The sequence below is a fragment of the Phyllosticta citribraziliensis genome (genome assembly GCF_038025025.1).
Source record: "Phyllosticta citribraziliensis strain CPC 17464 chromosome Unknown J3D65scaffold_11, whole genome shotgun sequence".
NCBI lineage: Eukaryota > Fungi > Ascomycota > Dothideomycetes > Botryosphaeriales > Phyllostictaceae > Phyllosticta > Phyllosticta citribraziliensis.
Genome location: NW_027117348.1, coordinates 1,257,214 through 1,276,818, shown reverse-complemented (window position 1 = coordinate 1,276,818; position 19,605 = coordinate 1,257,214). Strand labels below are relative to the sequence as shown.

Genomic DNA, 19,605 nt, shown 5'->3' with positions numbered 1-19,605 from the left:
TGATTGTAGCCAAAAAAGGTGGATTGAATGTGGGCTTAGAAAGAGCAAGGAAAGGAATACTCAACAGCTGGAGGTTTTGTCTTGCGACAACAACAGCAACAAAAACAACGCGCCGCTCCCCACGTTTGCTCAACCTCAACTCCGATCTCTCGCATCCAGCTCAATCAACACCATGGCATTCACCGAAAACTCCGGGCTGCCCCTAACCCACCATCACATCGCCACGGCGCACGGGACACTGCACCTCTCGTCCCTCGCGCCAACACCAACCGCTTCAAACATCCCCGCCAACCCTCCCAACACCTCCCCAACCCCAACCCTCCTCCTCATCCACGGCAACTCCTCCTGCAGCCTCTCCTTCCACCGCCTGCTCACGCACCTCCGCGCACACTCCTCCCCCCTGACAACCCACCGCACCCTCCTCCTCGACCTCCCCGGCCACGGCGCCTCAACCGACGCCCCGCATCCCGAGGCTAGCTACACGCAGCCGGCCTACGCAGCCGCGGCGCTTGACGTGCTGGAAGCGCTGGGCTGTCTTTCTGGGGGTGTCGTCGTGCTGGGCTGGAGTCTGGGCGGGCACGTGGCGCTGGAGATGGCAGCCGCGGACGAGGCGCGCATGCGGCGCGGCGGCGCGGACGCAACGAGATGTGTCCAGGGCGTCATGATCGTGGGGACGCCGCCGGCGCTGGGCGAGGCGCAGGTCGCGGCGGGTTTTCTGCACGATCCGCCGCCGCCGCCTGCGTCCGAGACGAATGACGACGGCGAGGAGAAGGAGGAGGGAGAGGAGGAGGGCGACCGCATGCTCCTCGCCGAGCAAGAAACATGGCCCGCGACCGCCTTCTCGACCTTCCCCTACGCGGCCATCGGGGAGCCGCACGACGACTGGATCCGCAGCGCAGCGCAGCGCACCGACGGGCGGGCGCGGCGCATCATGTTCGACGCCTTCAAGGGCGGGCGCGGCGTCGACCAGCGGCAGCTCTGCGAGGAGAGCGACGTGCCCGTGGCCGTCGTCAACGGCGGCGCCGAGCCGTTTGTCAACCTCGACTACCTGGATGAGATAGCGTATGCCAACTTGTGGGAGGGCGCGGCGCATCGCATTGACGGGTTGGGGCACGCGCCGTTTTGGGAGCGGCCGGATTTGTTTGCGTCGTTTTGGGAGCGCTTTGTGGGGGACTGCTTGAAGTGAAGTAGTGCGGTGCGGGATTGACAGCGGCGACTAATGCATCGGTAGATTAGTGGGACGGAGAAACGAGTTTGGGATGTCAGGAGCATTGGGATTCGGATGCCTCCCTAGCTGCAGATTGGTGACATGTATGTTTCGACGGCAGTGCAGTCCAAACGCTTCTCGATTGACGAAAGTAAAGAAAACGCCCAGCAGGCTTTACCATTTGAGTTTCCGATGCTCGAATCCCGTCCAGACGCCAGTTTGATTTTCCAAGTTTTGATGCCACCGAGCGTCCAGTAGCAACGCAACACACAAAAGATCCAAAGAGAACAAGCTTCAGCCCCCGTTCTAGACAGACAGACAGACGACAACGAGCGGACTGACTCCAAGCTCCAACCAAACCAAGCGCATGCTCAATACCTAACTGCACAAGAGTATATGCGAAGAAGTGGCCCATGTGATCCCTCTTTTCTCAGTCTAGATGACAAGTTTTTTTCTTTCCTGGTGATTGTTGCGGTTGCGTCTAAATGGCGATCCACATGATGTTGATGACGACGTCGAGGCCCTTTTTGTCGCCGCCCTCGTACTTGTAGCTCCACATGCCGTCCTTTTCGTTGTTCCAGTACGCGCCGGCGGCGCTGTGCATGCCACGGCGGCCCACCTTGGCCAGGCTTGCGGCGGGGTCCTCGGTCGAATCGCTGTCGGCGGTCCGGCTGAAGGTAGGGGCATGCTGGATGATGGTGCTGTTGATGGCGTACTTGAACGGCGGCTGGTTGTTGGGGCCCGTCGACGTCTCGCTGATGAGGGACTTGAGGATCGAGTTCTGCGGCCAGTGTCAGATTGCGGGCGCCTTGATGCGACGTTGTTGGAGCGCAAGACGTACGATTATCGTCTCGTTCCACTCGGCCGTCGAGGCGTGGACGTAGCTCTCTGCCTTGCCAATGGCGGCATCGCAGGCCTGGTGCAGAGTCTCGTCAGTGTGGGGAGTTGGAAAGCTGGGGCGATGGCGTACGTCGGTAGCGATTTGCTTGAGGCGGGTTTCAGAAACGGGCTGCAAAGGGCGTCAGTAGGCTGAATAGGAGTACAATGCGGAGTTCGAGACAGGTCTTACAGGGGCAGCCATTGTGAGTGATATAGTTTGGAGATGTTTAAGCGGCGGCAGAGGGGGGCGGAGGATGTTTTGCAGTTGTTTTTGCGGCAGACAGGGAGTCGGGATGTAGGGTGCAGTGTTGTGCTATCAGGAGCTGCGGTGGCCGAGCTGAGCTGGTGGGTGCAGGTGGGTGACGGGACGGTTGCGGAGCGACGGGGAAGCCACCACCCACGTCCGAGTCCGAGCGGCCACCTCGACCAATCACACTCGACACCCCGTCACTCGTGCGGCGTCGACGACTCTAACTTCCCTTCGCATCTCAATTCCCCGCTCACGACAAATTCTGCACGAGGACCCTTTGGAGACCTTCTACTCCTCCAGTTGGAACAGCAGCCTCTCCTCGCCGCCAAACCACCCGCTTCACCTGCGCCGACACACGCCCGCCCTCGTCCCGCACGCCCCAAAGCCGTCCCGCGCACGCTCCCCAAGGAATCTCCGGGATATCATCATGTCGAGCCAGCCCCTCCTCCAGACCGCGCCCGGTAAGAGCTCCAGTTCCCGCGCAATGTAGCTGCGCGCTGACCTCTCCCTCCAGGCAAGCGGATCGCCCTGCCCACGCGCGTCGAGCCCAAGGTCTTCTTCGCCAACGAGCGCACGTTCCTGTCCTGGCTCAACTTCACCGTCATCCTTGGCGGCCTCGCCGTCGGCCTCCTCAACTTTGGTGACAAGGTCGGCCAAATCAGCGCCGGCCTCTTCACGCTCGTGGCCATGGCCGCCATGCTGTACGCCCTCGTCACCTTTCACTGGCGCGCCAAGAGTATCCGCCAGCGCGGCCAGAGCGGCTTTGACGATCGCTTTGGTCCGACGGTTCTGGCCATTGCTCTGCTGGCGGCTGTCGTGGTAAACTTTATTTTGAGGGTAACGGGGGCTGCTGGCTCGCACAAATAGGTTGCTTTCGTGGGCCGGTAAGCTGGACAGTGTGGACATGGTGCAGCTCAAAAAATCGTTGGTGCAGCGGTGGACAGGCGCTTTGCGAGGCGAGGAGTTGGAAATTGTTTTGGATTCGCTGTACATTGTTTTTCGAATTCCCCAATCGCCATGGTAGATTTACAATTCGAGCCTTTTGCTGATTTGGTTGGATAGGATCCATACCATCATTGTGCATGATTAGAGATTTTGGCAACGGCTTCCAAGTTACCATTGAAAGAAAGACTGACCCAAGAAGGAAGGAAATGTGGGAGTGGACCACCGTCGATGGGAAGGTGCGTGGGCATGGCTCGCTCTAAAGAACGCGCCTTTCGCCGGACCTCTCTCAGCACATCTCATCATCGCTACAACAATACCCACGTCTTTCGTTGGACCCCAATCGGTCAGCACACTTCACTTATCGCTACAACGCCCAGTATCGCTTTCACAACACTTTTGACGCCTTGCCTGCATCTCTCATCTCGCCATCATGTCTCCGCCCAAACAGTGTGTGAACGGGTGCGGACCTGCACCACAGTCTCCGTCAGATTCTCCTCTTACAAATGGCGTCAACGGGCACAATGAAGACCGCTTTCAGTTTCGCGACATGCAAGAAGAACTACTGGCTTTGCGTCAAAACAACTCGCCTGGACGGACCTCTCCATCTCCTCCGCGCCGGCCACGAACTCCGTCAAACTCTTCGCCTGCAACTGATGTCAATAGGCATGGTGGCGACCGCTTTCCATTTCGCGACTTGCGTGAAGCACTACAAGCCATGCGGCAAAGCAACTCGCCTGGACAGAACCGACCGTCGACTCCGCGCCAGACCCCATCTCCGGCTGCGAGCCCTCTATCTCGTGCCCGGGCTCGGTTCCGGAAGCAGCTCGAAGACAGATGCGAAGCCCTATGTCAAGACCTGGCATTTCTCCAAGAGGAACTCCGAAAATCAAGAAAGAACCTGGTAGACGCCTACAAGATGTTGGACGACATGGAGGACGACGACAGACTTCTCGAAGGGCAGCCGGTCTTCGTTGCTGTCCACAATCGCCTAGTCTTTGCATGCGGCAGACTTGAAGACATGCAGCCACGGTTGAGAAATGATATCCGGGTCAAGCAGGAAAGTCTCGCCGTTGCAACGAGAAATTTGGAATGTTTCGAAACCCATACGCCTGATGAGAGATTCGACGATGAACCAGATCTGGACGAGCTGGATGTCGAGGATTCGGAGGAAGTGGAGGACGAAAGGCATCGCAATTTCTTCACTAGACTCCGACGTGAGTTCATCCCAAGTTCCACACCCATGTCGATGCTGATTTCAAGCAGCTCCCCGGTCCTGAGCGCACGTTCTGTTGTCTCTCATCTCTCCCGAAAGGAGGTGACAGCTTGGCCCAATGTCATGGAGGAAGACAGCCAGGCAGCATGTTCGAGAAGAGGAAGATGTCCCTGAAAGGTCACGTTAGAAAAGGAGGCATCAAGTTCAGTTTCAGACACGCATTCCACAGTTTTGCTTGGTAATTGATGGTACAGGTATTCTGGGCGTCTACAGTGGCAGATGATGGCTCCCAAGTGATTGTGACGCCGTACCACAGCTCCCCGCCAGGCACAACTGTAGCTTCGAAGAAGTGCTCCTTGGATGCAATTGCAGTGCTTGAGCCATCATGCTTTTGAAACCCAGGTAAAGCACTTGTAGGGTGCTTGGAAAACTTGCGGTCACTGTCTTAGCTTGACTACGAGTAAGTTCCTAGGGGCGAGCTTGAAGAGGGTTCACACGTACTGATATATACACAGACAGGGGCATCGGTCGTCGGTGCTGCGTCACAAAGTGCATTGATACCGCGTCTGAAAGCTCATCAACGCTTTTGTGCAGGACGACAATGGAAAGACAGCGCTTGCGTCTTCAATCCTGCGTCGTCGAACACTTGCTTCGGCGTCCTTCTCCCTTTACCAGGTAAAACACTAGCAGGGTGCTTAGCAAACCCGACTTGATGTCGATCTGGAGCATTCGTGACCATAACAGCAGGTCGGTAGGTTGGCAGCCTTCGTGTACAGCGAGTCAGGCCCCTGCCAGATGGAGTAGAGTTTATAGACGCGTCTTCTCGCAACTTTGACTTCAGGCGCGTTACCATCAACACTCCTCCCCATCACCACAATATCTTTGAACATCTCTTTTCCTGCACGTTACCAAGACGCTTTGCTTCGTCCAATCCATCTCACATCGCCATGTCCCAATCAGCCCCCTCACACAACGCCGAGGGCCTTGCACGCCTCCAACGCTTGCAAGGCGCGTGGAGCCGCAAATCGGCGACGACGATGGGGAGGCACTAATCCTCAAAGTCTGCAACGACGCCCTCACGGCGCATCTGTCTCAGTCAGAGCAGCAACGCGCTCGACACAGACCCTAAAACAGGAGCGGCGCGGCGTCACATGGCCGGCGGCGATGCAAGCGACGAGATGGATCAGGGGATTCACGAAAGAGCAGCAGCAGCGCTGGCTAATCGAAGGGGAGCAGGCACCTAGATACCCGTCACCCACTCACTCACTCACTCACTCACTTGCCCACTTCGCCAGACCCCTGACAGACATAGGAAGATGAACAGACCCTCGGCGAAAACTATACGTCCTGTAGCAGAGTACGGCACGCCGTTGCCGGAGCATACTACCCGCACCACCGCACATCCTTACATACCTGTGTCATCGCAGCCACCCGCCCACCACCTAACGAACGAACCGCTCCCGCCAATCGGTTGACCAGTCGGCCTGCCGGCCGTGCGTGCGTGTCGGGACGTCAGGTAGATGCGTTTAGCAGCCGAGCCGACAGGCGGCATGGCGTGGCAGCCAGCCGTCCCGCCGTCCCGCCGTCGGCGGCGGATGTGACAGGGAGGATAGGGATGACAGGGAGGACAGTTGTAGAGAGGTAGGGTGTTTGGTTGTGCGCTGGTATGTGGAGCATAGGCGAGATGGGGATGGAGCTTTGCTGTATACTCGGCAGCGAATGGCAGAGAGTGAGCGGGGGGTCAAGAAAGGGAAAGGAGGAAGGGGGCGGATGGGAGCTTTCGAGCCTCCGAGTCTCTGAGCGCATCGGAGATGGTGGAGCATTCACGTCGCCAACGGTCTACGAGTCGACACGTTCATAGTGTCGGCAATCGGGGGCGCCGGGGGAATAGGGAGTAGAAAGTAGGTACAGTGACGTCAAAGCCAGCGATCGAGCGATCCGCACGAGGGAGGGGCATCTCGACCCAGGCGCGCGTTGCTGCGTGACGGATTAATGATGCGATTGTGTCTGGGATGGGAGAGGGGTAAGTGAGGTAAAGGAGGTGCACACACAGGACGCAGACAAGTAAGGTAGTCAGCCAAGCGCGGACGCGGAGTCAGCAACTGCAAGGCACAGCAGCAGAGTGGATGGGTTTGACCGCGCGCGCAAAGACAGACAGGGTGCTAGGTCGGCGCATTGCCGAAGGTTGTCTGTGGTGGGTGCGTAGGTTGAGGGAGGGAGGTTTGTTGTCATGACTACGGCTACCAAAGCGCGGTAAGGCACGGAGAGCGCGAAAAGCTTGACGGCCGGCGTACGCACCGAAAACGAAACAAAACGAAACGAGGCAGGCGATGCGCTGGATTGGCGATCTGGATGGCCGTTTGATTGAGCGCAATCGCACGCGGCCGTCAGTCATGCAGAAACGGCATCCGTCAGAGGACGTGCCTGGAGGAGTGTTGTTGTTGCAAGCACACACACACGTCAGGGCAAGACAGGTCCAAATAGAGTTTTTCTTTGACGTTGCTCGGTTGCAGGGAACGGCGGGCCGGCCAGGAGCATGCGCTGCTGCTCCTCTCGCCAGACTCCTGTACCTAGCCTAGCGGGGAACGAGGGACCTGGGATGAGGGACGGGATGCTTGCTCGGCGAGAGGGCCCGGGCGAGTGAGGACAGGAGACGGACCTGACGGACGATTGACGACGTACGTTCGAGTCCCGACTTGGCGGGTCGAAATGGCAGACCTTGTCGCTGCTCTCGAGTCTATTCTCTCGAGTCGCGGGAGCTGTCAGGCACGATGATCTGATCAGGTTGGGAAAATCGGCCCCTCTGCATGCATGGGTTGGTGTTTGATTGATGGTGGTGCGCCGCTGTCTTGGCGCCTTATTTGCTCTGCTTGTGCTGCTCTGGATGGGAGCGCGTGCCTGACCAGCCTTCACCATCGAAGCTCTCCATGCATGACGCAAGGCCGCGCTGGATGGGGAGGTGGCACGCCCGGCCATGAGTGCCGGTGCCACGGTGGCGCAGGCTCATTTGAGAAAGCAATCACAGCGATGGAGCGTAGGGGAGGACGAGAAAAGTCGTGGATGTATGTCTAGGTAAGTAGGTAGGGGGTATAACTTGTCAATCTCCTACGCGGTAGAGACGCAGGGGACGGACGCGCGCAAAGACGGTGACCAACAACAACAACCAACTCTACTCCGTAGCTCCGTGGCCGAGGCCAACTCGGGGGAAGAAAAAAAGAAAACAAGAGGCACATGAAGCTCATTTCTTGTTGGAAGCCTCGCCCTTTTTGGCGTCGGCTAGTAGAGACGCCAGTCAGTAGACGGCGGTGGTGATTAGGAGAAGAAGACGTACCGGCAGCCTGCTTGGCGCGCATAATGGCGGCGGCATCCTCTTTGGCGCGCTGGAACTCGGTGCCGGACATCTGGGCAGAGGTCACGTTAGATGGGTGAAATGAAGGGTAGGGAGGCCGCGCGAGAAAATAGAGCGTGACGGGCCTAGAAGTGCTGATCGCGGACGACGTACGCTGTTCTTGTTCTTCTGTTGGATTGCGAGGGCGTTTAGCGGCAAGCCCGACAGATAGGAGAGGAGACAGGACATACCGTGCCGGCCTGGGCCTTTTGGTTCTTTTCGCGAGCCTTTTCACGCTGGTTACCGCGGGCCATGGTGGGAGTTGATGGAGAGCCGGGGTGGGGTGGGTTGTCGGTGGTGTTGGCAGAGGGGACCTGAGGGTCTGGTCGGGGTGTGGAGAAAAAAAGAAGAGAGAGGTGCAGAGGGAGCCGGTGGGCGAAGACCGCGCGATAAAAATAGCGCCACAGCGCGGGCGGACAGACGGACGTGGACTGCGAAGAAGCCAGACCTGACCGTGAATGGAACCGCCGGCCCCGTCGCCTCTCACCAACACCTCAATCACCAAATGCCATGTTGTTTGCACCGTCAAAAGTGCAACATCGTCGCTCTCGCGCGTCCACGCAGCAACAGTTCGATCGGCCACCCCAGTTTTCGCTCCCCTCCCCTGCTCAACACCAGGGCACCTCACAGCGCTCAGCCATCCATGAAACGGGCGCCGCCTCGCCGCAGGGAACACGGCAGAAACAAACCACAAGCCATCCATCGACTGACTCCGGCGTTTCATCAATTGTGACAAAATCTCGGGCAATTGGCTGAACGCCTTGCTCACTCGACTCCCGTCTGCCGCCATCCATGACCACAACGCTGTTCCCTGCCAGTTGCTAGTTTACACACACAATGTCAAGCTCTTCACATCCGCTTCTGCGTCTTCACTTCACTCTCGGCTCCATGCACATGCCCTTTGCTCCGTTGCCTTTCACTTGAGCGTCACCACGACCTCTACGAGGCTCTGGACTCGTCCATCCAACTCCGCCCTCGCTTCTGCATCCTCCACTCCTCTGCAGCTCCCAGATGTCGCTCTTCTCCATCAAGAACCTGGCTGGCCCAGGCTACATCCTGCTCAACATCTTCCGCCTCTTGAACATTCTGGTCCTGCTCGCCGTCAGCACTTCGAGCATCGTCGTCGTTGTCAAGACCATCATCCGCTCAAACCAGTACTACTTTTTCGACCTCTGCGGTCGAGTCATCACCGCTCTCATTGCTCGTACGCATTTCCCCCTCACCACCACAACACCACTAACCGCTGCTGCAGTCTTCCTCGTCGTCTCTGAGCTGTCCGTCTTCAGGAACTACTTTGTTCGAGACTGGCCGCTCCTCAGCTACGACCATGGCTTCGTCGTGCTCGGTCTGGCAATGATCACCATGGGCGTCAACCTGCTCGGCAGTCTGAACAAGGAAATCAATGAAGCCACGCTGGGAACGCCCTTTTTCCGCCTCGTGCTCAGCTCCGGCATCGTCAGCATAGCCGTCGGCTTCTTCAACATTGGCATCAGCTTCATTTTCCGGGACCGCAAGCTGCGCATCTCTGCCAGGCGCGTGCGAGCCCATGGCGTGGTCGCTCTGCAGGACGCCGAAGCCCAGCGCGAGATGGAGCACGCCCAAAAGACTCTAAGCGTCAAGACGTCGATGAATAGCGTGTCCAACACTCGCACTCCAACGCCGTACCAGCCGCGCACTCCCACACCCACGGCTGCTGCTGCTGTTGCCCCTGAGCCGCCCACCTCCAACTCGCTCTTCCGCAGTGCTCGCGCCTCCCTCTTCCCCAACCGCTACGCCGAAAATCAGTACACTAACGACATGTCCGACGCCAAATCGACCAAGTCGGCCAAGTCCAAAAAGGCCAAAAAGACGGGCTTCATCGAAAACATTTCCGGACCGCTCAACATCTCGCCGCCCGTCAACGGCGGCCCCATCAACCGCTCGCCCGAGTTTGAGCGCCTGCGCAGCACCGTCCAGAAGCCGGATCTGACGCACCACCCCAGCATGCGTGCCCTGAGGCGTGAAAACAATCCATACGAGCTGTCGCCGACGTTCTGAGACGTCAGTTTCGTCTCGCTCTTCTCTTCTCGCGCTTATGCGCTGCTATCATTGACCCCTGCGTCGGCAATGGATTAGATACCCTTTTTTTTTCTTTCTCTGTGGATTTGGAATCCGTTCGCTTTGCAGGCATGACGCCTGTTTCTTGGCATACCTTAACGAGCAACCCGAATAATGACAGCATGACTGACAGCGTGCATCCATTCGCTCGGCACATTTCGCCTTCCCTTCTCACCACTCCTTAATGTATCTTCTCTTACACTTTTCAACAGAGGTCTTTTTCTTCCCAGCGGCGCTCAAAATGGATACGTGGAATTGACAAATATTCGTGGTTTTGCGTGCTGCTGAAACGAGGTTGACATTTTTTGCAACTGCCGATGCGTGTTTTAGCTGCGGCAACAGTTGCCAACCTGCAATGACCATTTTCCAAACGCCGTATGATGCAGTGGTGATACACGTCTGCCAGAAAACCCCCGTCGCCCTATACACTGTCATCCCAAGTTTCAGTTTGTTCACTCGTCATCATCCTGACGGCGGAACGGATCGGGCTTGTCGGGGTCGAGAAGCTGCAGCGTTTGGCCGTCATCCGTCGTGAGACTCCACTCGACCGTCTCAAACTGCAGGGCTAGCATCAGCACTCGATTCCAGAAGACGGGGCAGGAGCATTCCAAAAAGGGTGGAACGTACAAAGCCCTTTTTGCTCTTCCTCAGACTGACAAAGCGCACGGTGCCGCGCTGCCGCCGCCCCTTGACCGCGTACTCGATGTCGACCTTGCCGTGCACCTGGTCAATGGTGCCCCAGATCCAGGGGACCTTGCTGGCGAAGTAGATTTCGGGGCCCAGCGCCTCGCGCGTGCGCGGGTCCGTCCGCAGCGCGTACAGCGTCGCCTCGACCACCGACGACGTCTGCTTCTGGTAGTTGAAGATGGCCAGCGTCGACCCGCCGACCACGAGCGCAAACAGCGGCAGCGTGTACATCCAGCGCCGCGAGGTGACGGCCGGCAGCGCGCGGTCCGCCCGCCGCGTCATGAGCGGCCCGCTGCCCGGCTTCGGCGCGGAGACGAGGCTTCGTGATGGTGCGAGGGGGAGCCGTAGCGGCGCTCCTCGGAGGAGCGTGGGCCGGATGGGTGTGCGCATCGTGACAGGTGATGTGGTGGTGCAATTGCTGGCGGCCGAGTCGATTAATTCATCGGGAGCTTGGTGATCGGCGGGCGGTGGGCTAGCGCCGTTTTCTGCCGTCTGCGTCATTGATCGCGGCGCGCGTTTCCCTGGCCGTCACTCATGGCTTTTCCTCACGTTTATTGACAACATGGATTCCACGCGCCTACGTAAAGCTTTCCGCTACCCCACAGACGCGGATTCCGACTCAGATGAGCCTGTTGAGGGTATCGACGAAGAAGGTACGCAGCCACCACATCTCGCCGCTTCATGGCTAACCAAGCGCAGAACAAGCGCAGCTCATTGCGCGTCTTCGCGCCCAAGATGCCGCTCGCACAGAATTCTACCGTCGCGCCTTTCTATCTCTCCCCGCCCTCTCCGCACTGCTTTACCTGCGCCCGCTCTTTGCTCCCTCCAGCTTCTCCGAATGCCTCACTTCCCTGCTAGCTCTGACGAGCCTGGCAGCGTCAGGGTGGGTGCTGTGTGGCGTGCCGCTTGGTGCTGCTGCGCCGAGCTCGTTTGAACTGAGTGGCGGGCCTATGGGTGCGGGTATGGGCGACAAGACGCCGTTGGCGCACTGGGTGCAGGCGCTGGGTCTGCTGCCGGATGGCGATGGCCCGGTTGAGCGCTACATTGGCCTGCTGAATGTTTTGGTGGCCGGCATCGTAGCGTTGAACTGCTGGGCCGCTGGAGATAGGGTCGGCGAGTGGGAGGGATGGGTCCCGGGCAGTAAGTTGACCTCTCGGTCTCGAAGGATAAGCTGACAGAAGTAGTTGTTCTTGGTCTGGTATTTTTGGTCCGCTCACAGCTCGCCCCTGTTGATGTGGCCGGGCTCGAAAAGCTGCGATATGGATACAAGGGAGCATGACGAGTTTGCTTCAAGATACCCTTTGGCAAAAATGGACGCTCGATCAAAGTTGAAAAATGCTCAAGGTAAATGTGAAGCATCGCTCAAACGAAATACAGTCAGTCGCTCAGCGGATTTCAACTGTCATGCATCAAGCACACGAAAAGAAGACCCCTCACTTCCTACTTCCTCCCGGCAGCATACCTGGAAACAAGTCAGCACATGTCTCTACGCACACGATTCCAACAACACAAGGAAGGGAATCGCATGCCTGTCAATCTCGCCGCCAGCGCCCACAAGATGCCCAGCGCCAGCTCGACAGACTTACCCGCATAGCCACCAAAATTATTCTGCGCCGCCTGCGGAGGGAAGCTACTGGAGCCACACAGGCAGCTACACGCGCACGCGCTGCCATCGCGACACTGCCCGTTGCCCGGTACAATCGACGGCGCCGGCTGGGGAGCAGCGGCGGGCTGGGGCTGTTGGCCCTGAGGCTGCACCGCGGCTGGCGCTGGCGTTGGCCCCGTGATGCCGGCCGCTGTCAGCGCGCCGTTGCCGCCTTGCGAGATGGCGGATGCTTTGAACGCGTTGAACGTCGTCCCGGCCTGCGGCGCGTTGATGGCGAACACCATGCCTTTGCCGCAGTGCGTCTCCTGTGCGCAGTACGCCCCTACACGACAACCCAGCAAATCAGCAAGCCATCCAACAACCCCAGCCTCCTCTCCCACATGTAACTCACAAATCGGATTAGTATCGTTGACGCGCACACTAAACTGCAGGCCCGGCCGGCCGTCCTCATTCACAACAAACCCCGAGTCGAAGCCTCCCGGCGCCTTGGCGCACGGGTTCTCGAACGAGCTCTGCGTGATGGTGTGGTTCAGCTGCAGGAAGTTAAACTGCACGACGTCGCCGGGCGCCGCGGTGATGGACTCGGGCTGGTAGATGAAGTTGGGCGAGGGCTGGCCGCCGGGCGCGGCGGCTTCTTTGAGCCCGCCGACCGTGACGGTGTGCACGGTTTGCGCGGCGACGAAGCGCGCGAGGAGGAGGACGCTGAGGGGGAGTGGGCGCATGGTGTGGATGGGTGGACGGGTGCCGCGCTGCGGTGCGAAGGACGAGGGAGGAGAGAAGAGGAAGAGGACGAGGATGTGAGAGATCCCGGAAACGCGTGGTGGAAAAGGGCACAGCACGGATCAAAAAGGGAGAGACACGCACGCAAATTGGACAAGAGCTGTCAAGGAAGCATGGATATAAGACGGTCAAATCCGAATTCACCTACCTAGCCTGCCTGCGCCTCAACTAGGTATTGAATTGGCCACCATACACCACACCCATGTATGAAGCAAAACGGTGCAACGCGCGCGCGCGGAAGCTCGGGAGCGCCTCGACGACGCCGGCTCCTTCGCTCCAGTGGAATGGGAGCCTCCCCCCGCCAATTGATTTGAGGAGAGCTGGTTATTAGGGCGCGGCGACATGGCAGCCTCGCGGCTTGGCCGTGTTGGCTGCGTCTCGGACCGCGTCGCATGTCCGTCTCATTATTCGAATGGTTGCCAAATATTTTTTTTCTCTGTCCTTCTGTGCATAGTGCCGCCCCGCCGGTTAGCAAGCCACATGGCTATTCCATCTCGTTCGTCCTTGGGTTTTTTGGAAAGGGGGGCAGGGCCGGTCCTAGTGCCGTGGTGTGCGAGGCTGATATAGTTCTTGGGATCGATGGTACTTTTTCGTCGTAAGCGGGCAGCCCCGGTCAGTATGATGGGCTTTTCAAGCAGCTCGCGCATAGCGTCTGCCTTATAGCCGGAGTGCAGACGCCGATTTTTGCATCCGTCGCAGCATGTCGGATGTGGTGGGTGGAAATGGAGGATCGTTGCTGCATGTGGCGCAGCGTCGTCGGAAAGCAAAACTCGACATTTGCGAAAAAGTCCTTCATTTGGTTGATGGGCCCGGTGGCTGAGACGCGCTGCTGCTACTGCTGGTGCTGTTGCTGCTACGCTCTTCGTATTTGCCTTGGTAGTAGCCCGCGTAGTACCATGACAGCATCATGTTGCGGAGGAGCTCGTCTTCCACTGCTGCCTTGTTAGATGCGTGCTTCCAGAGAGGGTTGGTTTGGGATTACTTTTCATGATTGGGCCCGGTGCCGTTGGGTTTGGCGCGTAGTGCGCGGATGCTGCCGTCTCTTGGAGTAGTTGGTCTTGCGCGGCCGTGTCGTCTGGATTGGGTTAGTATCGCCAAATGTACTTGTCTGATCTTCTTGTGAGGCAGTAGCATCAAAATTGGAGGTAAGTTACCTTTGTCGGCTTCGTTGGCTTCTTTCATTTCTTCATCACCTGCTTGCGCATCTTCTGGGACATTTGCTTCTTCTTCTTTCACCGGCTCAGCAGGACGGGCCGCGAGCTCGGCTTCGATGGCTCCAATGTAAGCATCTTCTCCGCTATCTTGAAATGCACTTGAAAAATCAGCAACGTTCGTGACAAGCCCGCAAACTCTTACTCTTTGAGAGACTCGAGTTGCTCTCTGTCGAGGTAGTGGAGAATGTTCTCGCCATGAAGCTGGACCGAGTGGTAGAGCTGGCATGCGTCAGCATGGGGAAGTTCTTTTGAGTTTGGAAGGCATACATTGTATTCTTCTTGCGCAGCATCCCAGCCATCTATGAGGGCGCGGTCATCCCAAGCTCTTCTGTCATTGAGGTCGACGTTGGTTGCCATTTTCGGTTGATGTCAAATGCAAAGACTTCACAAGTTGGAGCTGCACAAGCACAAGTTTGAACTCTTCGACGCCAAATTTCAATCGAAGACTTCTCGAGATGCGTGTTGTTGATATTAACGTGAAGCGTCCGGGTTGGCAACGGTCCGGGTCGGGTTGAAGTTGTAGATGCCGGCCCTATTTCGGCGATACCCTGCTGGCGCACCTGGAGAAAAAAGTTCCATTCACCAAGCGCGTCTCGCTCTTCACCAAACATTGAATTCACCATGGCACCCGAAAAGACAAACAAGAAGCGCAAGAGTATGGAATCTATCATTCCAATCTGGACTCAAGCTGACATGTGCAGGCGGCGCCGCAATTCCCTCGCCCTCGACGAAAAAAATCAAAAAGACCGAAGCGCCTGTTGCTGAAAAGACCGCCGCCGCGAAGCCCTCCAAGGCCAAGGCTGCAGCACCCAAAGCCGATACTGCTGCCAGCACCAAAGCTTCTCGCAAGCGCGCTTCTGACTTCTTCGAGGCCGAGGAACCCGCGACTGAAAAGGCAGAGGCCAAGCCTGAAAAGGCGACCAAGAAGAGCAACAAGAAGCGCAAATCTGAGCCTGAGCCGGAGCCTGAGCCGGAATCCGAAGAGTCTGCGGCCGCAGAGGAAGCGCAAGAGTCTGCCGAGGAGAGCGAAAATGAAAAGGAGGATGACCAGACGGCGGCCCTGCTAAAGGGCTTTGAGAGCAGCGAGGACGAGGCGGACGGCGAAGATGAAGGCCTCAACGTTGACGAGGTCCCGACGATACCGAATGAGAAGAAGCTCCGCAAGAAGCTCACCAAGGCTCAAGAACAGGGCCAGGACCTTCCGGGCGTCGTTTACGTTGGGTAAGCATCACACGACACCACATTCTGCCCATCGCTAATGTTTGATGAATAGCCGCGTTCCCCACGGTTTCTACGAGCACCAGATGCGCGCCTACTTTTCGCAATTCGGCGAGATTACACGGCTGCGGCTGTCGCGCAACAAGAAGACGGGCCGCTCCAAGCACTACGCCTTCATCGAATTCAAGCACGCGTCCGTTGCGCGCATCACCGCCGAGACCATGGACAAGTATCTCATGTTCGGCCACATCCTGCAGGTGCGCTACATTCCCGCGGACCAGGTGCACCCGGAGCTGTTCAAGGGCGCCAACCGCCGCTTCAAGCCCGCCCCGCGCAACAAGATGGAGGGTCGCCACCTGAGGCTCGGCATGGAGAGAGAGGGCTGGGACAATCGCATCAAGAAGGAGGAGCAGAGACGCAAGGAGAAAGAGGAGAAGCTCAAGGCGCTGGGCTACGAGTTCGAGGCCCCGGCTGTCAAGGGTGTCGACGCGGTGGGCAAGAAGGAAGCTCTGCCGGCTGCTGAGGCGCCCAAGGCCATCGCCGAGGAACCGCACCAGGAGACAGAGGTTGTCAAAACGGTCAAATCCGAGCCGAGCAAGGGCACCGTGACCGAAAAGACGACGAGAAGATCCAAGAGGATTAGCAGTGGTGCTGTGGAGGAGAAGGTCGAGGAGGTCAAGGAGACGAAGCCGGTTGAAAAGAAGACCAAGGCCAAGAGCAAGCCCGTTGAGGAGGTCAAGGCTACCAAGGGCAAGACTGAGAAGGAGGCCAAGGCTGGCAAGGTCAAGGACACCAAGTCGCCCAAGGCAAAAAAGGCCAAGGCATCAAAATAGGTCACTGAAATGGGCATCAAAAGGCGTTGAGGATCTTGGTTCTATGAGTCGATATAAACTGGTATCCACCGTTTTGGTATTTCCACTTTTGATGTCGTCCCCATGGATGTGAAGCAACCCTGTCAAGACATCAACAATCCCATGTTGTGATCAAACCATACGCCTCGAATGCATTTTCTAGCCGACGATCAATGCCGCGCTCGGAACCATGCCCGCCTCCTTGAGCGTCATTCCAAAGTCGGTCGAGTCAAACACCTTTCTGGGGAAAGTCTGGGTGAAGTTGGTGACGGTGATGCCCTTTTCCTGCGTCAATTGGTGTGCCACCTCGAACAGCGTCGTCTCCACGGGCAGCGTCTTTTGGACAGTGCCACTCGGGGTCTGCAACCTCAATCTGGCCTCGGAGTACGCAGCAGACGGCTTGGGCGGCGCGGGAGCAGCAGCCGGAGCCGGAGCCGCTTCTGGGGGTGCTTGTCCAAGACGGGCAGCCTTTTCGAGTTCGGCCTTGCGTCTGCGCTCTTCCTTTTGTTCCTCAATCCGGGCCTGCACGCGTTTGCGCGCCTCAATCTCCTCCTGCTTCTCGCGCTTCTTGGCCTGCGCTTCCTTGATGCGCTCCTTGGCTTGCAGGGCTTCTTTGGCGTCTTGAGTTTCCTTGGTGGCTTTGCGGCGGATTTCCTAGCACTCGTCAGACACGTCTTTTCAATTTGTGCGTTTTGCAAACATACGTCATTCTTTTGCTTGTCGAGTTTGTCCTGCTCGGCCTGGCCGGCGCGCTTCGCCGCCAGCTTAACTCGCAGGTCTTCCAGCTTGGCCTTCTTCTCCTCCTCGGTGAGCGGCTTGAGTACCTCGGTGCTCTCCTCAAAGTTGGCGTGGCCCGACTTGTTGGCGTGGAACTGGACTTCGCCTTGAGTTCTGAATGTCTTGCCGCAGTCGGCGCAGCGCATGCTCATGGCGACCTCTCCGGCGTCGGCGGAGGCTGATTCAGCGGTCGAAGCATCCTCGGCTTTGATTTCATCAATCGACTTCTCGCTGTTCTTGTCAAGCCAATCAATGGCGTCGGGGACTGTCAGACGCAGGTTGTTAGTCGTGTTTGAGTGAGAATCCGTGTTTAGCGTTTACTCACTGGAGCCGGCCTTGGAAAGGGCGAGCTGGGCGCGTTCTTGGTCGAAGCCCATGCCCACGAGCTGGTCAAGGTCGGAGGAAGCCATGATGAGGTTGTGAGGTTGATGTGGCTAGGATGTTTCGGTTGAGAGTAAAGGTTCGAGAAGAACAGAGCTCCGGCGGGGTGCTGATCGGGTGGTGACGTCGGATCCCCGGCAATGCTGATCTTACCACAAAGTGTGTATTTGATACGCTGGGGATGGCGGTGAGCCTGAACTGGCAGGGCTTGAGGAAACGGGCCTGGATTTGTCAGCAGAGAAAGGAAGCCGGCTCCACTGCCTACCCGAAATGGCCAGATCCTGCTGACTGTACCAGTAATCCCACTGTAATGAATTGACAATCCCCGGCTTTGTCGTCGCGTGCAGGCAACGGGCAATCAGCAGCCGCGGGAAGAAGGTACTCGCAAATCTCCACCTACTCCAGTCCGCCTGTTGCTTCTCGCGAGCTCATCGTCGCTTTTGCCCTCTTCTCCATCGAATCGCCTCACCTCCGTCCTCGTCGTCGTTGACTTTGCGCGCTCCGTGCTCTCCGCCGTCTCCGCCGTAGCCCTTTGCCCATCCGCCGATCGCGTACTTGCGTCTCCTGTCCTGCAATCACGCCCCTGCCACCTCGCGCCAACGCCGTCGTCACCATGTCCGTTGAGCTTTCGCCGCCCGAGTTGGGCTTCAAGCGTATGCTAGCCTTTTTCTGCCTGTCCGAGACTCTGGTGCCTGACCGTCGTCCTTAGGCCCCTTCACCACCGAAGTTTCCCAGTCGCTGCGATTGCGCAACCCCAATGCGGAACCAGTCGCGTTCAAGGCAAGTGTTTCACAGCGTTCCCAGACCGAGCTGTTCTGACGCCATATAGGTCAAAACCACGGCTCCCAAGCAGTTTGTCGCCTGCCCGTCCCATGCCGCTCGCTGCTCATTCTTGACAGATACTGTGTACGACCAAATTCTGGCCGCATCGAGCCGGGAAAGGAAGTCGAGGTTCAAGGTGGGATAAGCTGGCCTCTTGGTGACTACAAGGCTAATTTCCACAGTCCTTCTCCAGGCCATGAGGGAGGACCCTCCCCCGGATGCCCGATGCCGCGACAAGTTTCTCGTTCAGTCCGTCGCAATGACTGGAGAAAATGAACTGGGCAACGTTGCCTCTGTCGTATGTGGACAAACAGGCGCCAAGGAACAAGACTAATTGGCGATAGTGGAGTCACATTGAACAAACGGCAAAGCACACGATCCAGGAAAAGAAGATTCGTGTCGTCTTTCTCCCTGCCGACGGCGACGCTTCTCCAGCCGTCAACGGAACGTCGACCAGCAACCACGATCTGTCCGCTTCCCAGCGCTCCCCGTCTCCCGAAGCCGTTACGCCGCAGCGCATTGTTGCGCCCGCTTCCAGCACCGTGTCGCGCTCAGAGTCGCGCCCCAGCGAGAGTAAGAACCTCGGCGACGCCGTCGCTTCGACACACAACCCAGCAGTGTCTGGAAAGGAAGAGAGCCTCAGGGCCGAGCTGGAGCAAGCGTATGCCAAAATCACCCGCCTGGAACAGGAACGCGACCAGGGTCTCCGGCAACGCAAGGGCAATGCTGTGGTTAGCAGCGGTTCTGACAAAGGACCGACTTCCCAGAACATGGCCATGCAGCACGCCCCGGCCAGCGGTGTCTCGGTCCAGATTGCTGCTGGTCTGTGCCTCTTTAGCTTCTTGCTGGCCTACTTCTTCTTTTAGACACCGCGCGCTCTCACGATACTCTTACGTCGAGCACACGGGTAGTCAAAAACAGCAATCGCGTTTCTTTCTGGTTGGATTCTGGGGATTTGGGGTGAGCATGAGCGGAGGCGGTACGTGGCGGCGTCTGTGCCTCAACGGATGGACTGGCAGTCTTTGTTTTCGTAGATCCAAGTGTTTTGTTTGATTTCAATTTCGGACGGCAGGAAGCGGATTGAAGGCGCAGAAGCGAGTGCCGGTATTGAATGACCTAGGAATGTGGAATGTTATTACTTGACGACCATGAGGTGACCACACAATTCCATTCATCACGGCCCTTAGTAATATCAAGCTGGTGGTAGCGTGCGGGCCGAGAACGGACGTGCTCCCAAGACACCGCTGGGCCCACCGCGGGGCAGATCGGGCGGCCGATAGCTCGCTCGCT

At 57.9% G+C, this 19,605-nt stretch overlaps 13 protein-coding genes across 13 annotated transcripts; 7 read left to right on the top strand and 6 right to left on the bottom strand.

Annotated features, from left to right (window-relative positions):
- Positions 1–172: 172 nt before the first annotated feature.
- On the top strand, positions 173–1,186 carry J3D65DRAFT_559268 (Alpha/Beta hydrolase protein; the record flags this gene model as incomplete). Its single annotated transcript, XM_066797400.1, has 1 exon — positions 173–1,186. The coding sequence occupies one exon, from the start codon at positions 173–175 to the stop codon at positions 1,184–1,186; it is 1,014 nt and encodes a 337-aa protein (XP_066652027.1).
- A 502-nt stretch (positions 1,187–1,688) lies between these two features.
- On the bottom strand, positions 1,689–2,288 carry J3D65DRAFT_670969 (Tctex-1; the record flags this gene model as incomplete). Its single annotated transcript, XM_066803351.1, has 4 exons — positions 1,689–1,988; positions 2,049–2,123; positions 2,178–2,216; positions 2,277–2,288. 4 exons carry the CDS (start codon positions 2,286–2,288, stop codon positions 1,689–1,691), a joined length of 426 nt encoding a protein of 141 aa, XP_066652026.1.
- A 178-nt stretch (positions 2,289–2,466) lies between these two features.
- Positions 2,467–3,394, top strand: J3D65DRAFT_636563 (vacuolar transporter chaperone-like protein 1). Its single transcript, XM_066801420.1, has 2 exons — positions 2,467–2,797; positions 2,851–3,394. The coding sequence occupies exons 1-2, from the start codon at positions 2,764–2,766 to the stop codon at positions 3,201–3,203; spliced, it is 387 nt and encodes a 128-aa protein (XP_066652025.1). The 5' UTR covers positions 2,467–2,763; the 3' UTR covers positions 3,204–3,394.
- On the top strand, positions 3,395–4,821 carry J3D65DRAFT_636560 (uncharacterized protein). The gene is made up of 2 exons (XM_066801419.1): positions 3,395–4,495; positions 4,545–4,821. Exons 1-2 carry the CDS (start codon positions 3,712–3,714, stop codon positions 4,556–4,558), a joined length of 798 nt encoding a protein of 265 aa, XP_066652024.1. The 5' UTR covers positions 3,395–3,711; the 3' UTR covers positions 4,559–4,821.
- Positions 4,822–7,732: 2,911 nt separating this feature from the next.
- Positions 7,733–8,136, bottom strand: J3D65DRAFT_670966 (uncharacterized protein; the record flags this gene model as incomplete). Its single annotated transcript, XM_066803350.1, has 4 exons — positions 7,733–7,770; positions 7,826–7,895; positions 7,997–8,011; positions 8,074–8,136. 4 exons carry the CDS (start codon positions 8,134–8,136, stop codon positions 7,733–7,735), a joined length of 186 nt encoding a protein of 61 aa, XP_066652023.1.
- Positions 8,137–8,783: 647 nt separating this feature from the next.
- On the top strand, positions 8,784–10,035 carry J3D65DRAFT_103455 (uncharacterized protein). Its single transcript, XM_066793648.1, has 2 exons — positions 8,784–9,086; positions 9,135–10,035. Exons 1-2 carry the CDS (start codon positions 8,894–8,896, stop codon positions 9,917–9,919), a joined length of 978 nt encoding a protein of 325 aa, XP_066652022.1. The 5' UTR covers positions 8,784–8,893; the 3' UTR covers positions 9,920–10,035.
- Positions 10,036–10,223: 188 nt separating this feature from the next.
- Positions 10,224–11,082, bottom strand: J3D65DRAFT_103427 (cytochrome oxidase complex assembly protein). Its single transcript, XM_066793647.1, has 2 exons — positions 10,607–11,082; positions 10,224–10,536 (listed from the first exon to the last, which is right to left on the bottom strand). The coding sequence occupies exons 1-2, from the start codon at positions 11,054–11,056 to the stop codon at positions 10,432–10,434; spliced, it is 555 nt and encodes a 184-aa protein (XP_066652021.1). The 5' UTR covers positions 11,057–11,082; the 3' UTR covers positions 10,224–10,431.
- Positions 11,083–11,228: 146 nt separating this feature from the next.
- Positions 11,229–11,945, top strand: J3D65DRAFT_670963 (uncharacterized protein; the record flags this gene model as incomplete). The annotated part of the gene is made up of 3 exons (XM_066803349.1): positions 11,229–11,319; positions 11,366–11,806; positions 11,851–11,945. 3 exons carry the CDS (start codon positions 11,229–11,231, stop codon positions 11,943–11,945), a joined length of 627 nt encoding a protein of 208 aa, XP_066652020.1.
- Positions 11,784–13,397, bottom strand: J3D65DRAFT_636547 (uncharacterized protein). Its single transcript, XM_066801418.1, has one exon. It carries the CDS (start codon positions 12,992–12,994, stop codon positions 12,140–12,142), a length of 855 nt encoding a protein of 284 aa, XP_066652019.1. The 5' UTR covers positions 12,995–13,397; the 3' UTR covers positions 11,784–12,139.
- Positions 13,398–13,645: 248 nt separating this feature from the next.
- On the bottom strand, positions 13,646–14,842 carry J3D65DRAFT_103391 (uncharacterized protein). The gene is made up of 5 exons (XM_066793646.1): positions 14,534–14,842; positions 14,409–14,485; positions 14,207–14,364; positions 14,035–14,127; positions 13,646–13,987 (listed from the first exon to the last, which is right to left on the bottom strand). The coding sequence occupies exons 1-5, from the start codon at positions 14,621–14,623 to the stop codon at positions 13,845–13,847; spliced, it is 561 nt and encodes a 186-aa protein (XP_066652018.1). The 5' UTR covers positions 14,624–14,842; the 3' UTR covers positions 13,646–13,844.
- Positions 14,843–14,870: 28 nt separating this feature from the next.
- On the top strand, positions 14,871–16,387 carry J3D65DRAFT_636542 (uncharacterized protein). The gene is made up of 3 exons (XM_066801417.1): positions 14,871–14,921; positions 14,968–15,487; positions 15,540–16,387. Exons 1-3 carry the CDS (start codon positions 14,888–14,890, stop codon positions 16,315–16,317), a joined length of 1,332 nt encoding a protein of 443 aa, XP_066652017.1. The 5' UTR covers positions 14,871–14,887; the 3' UTR covers positions 16,318–16,387.
- On the bottom strand, positions 16,339–17,659 carry J3D65DRAFT_636539 (ubiquitin-related domain-containing protein). Its single transcript, XM_066801416.1, has 3 exons — positions 17,438–17,659; positions 17,040–17,377; positions 16,339–16,989 (listed from the first exon to the last, which is right to left on the bottom strand). The coding sequence occupies exons 1-3, from the start codon at positions 17,520–17,522 to the stop codon at positions 16,495–16,497; spliced, it is 918 nt and encodes a 305-aa protein (XP_066652016.1). The 5' UTR covers positions 17,523–17,659; the 3' UTR covers positions 16,339–16,494.
- A 205-nt stretch (positions 17,660–17,864) lies between these two features.
- Positions 17,865–19,474, top strand: J3D65DRAFT_636538 (PapD-like protein). Its single transcript, XM_066801415.1, has 6 exons — positions 17,865–18,146; positions 18,203–18,273; positions 18,323–18,345; positions 18,393–18,451; positions 18,498–18,613; positions 18,660–19,474. The coding sequence occupies exons 1-6, from the start codon at positions 18,107–18,109 to the stop codon at positions 19,179–19,181; spliced, it is 831 nt and encodes a 276-aa protein (XP_066652015.1). The 5' UTR covers positions 17,865–18,106; the 3' UTR covers positions 19,182–19,474.
- The last annotated feature ends 131 nt before the right edge of the window (positions 19,475–19,605 follow it).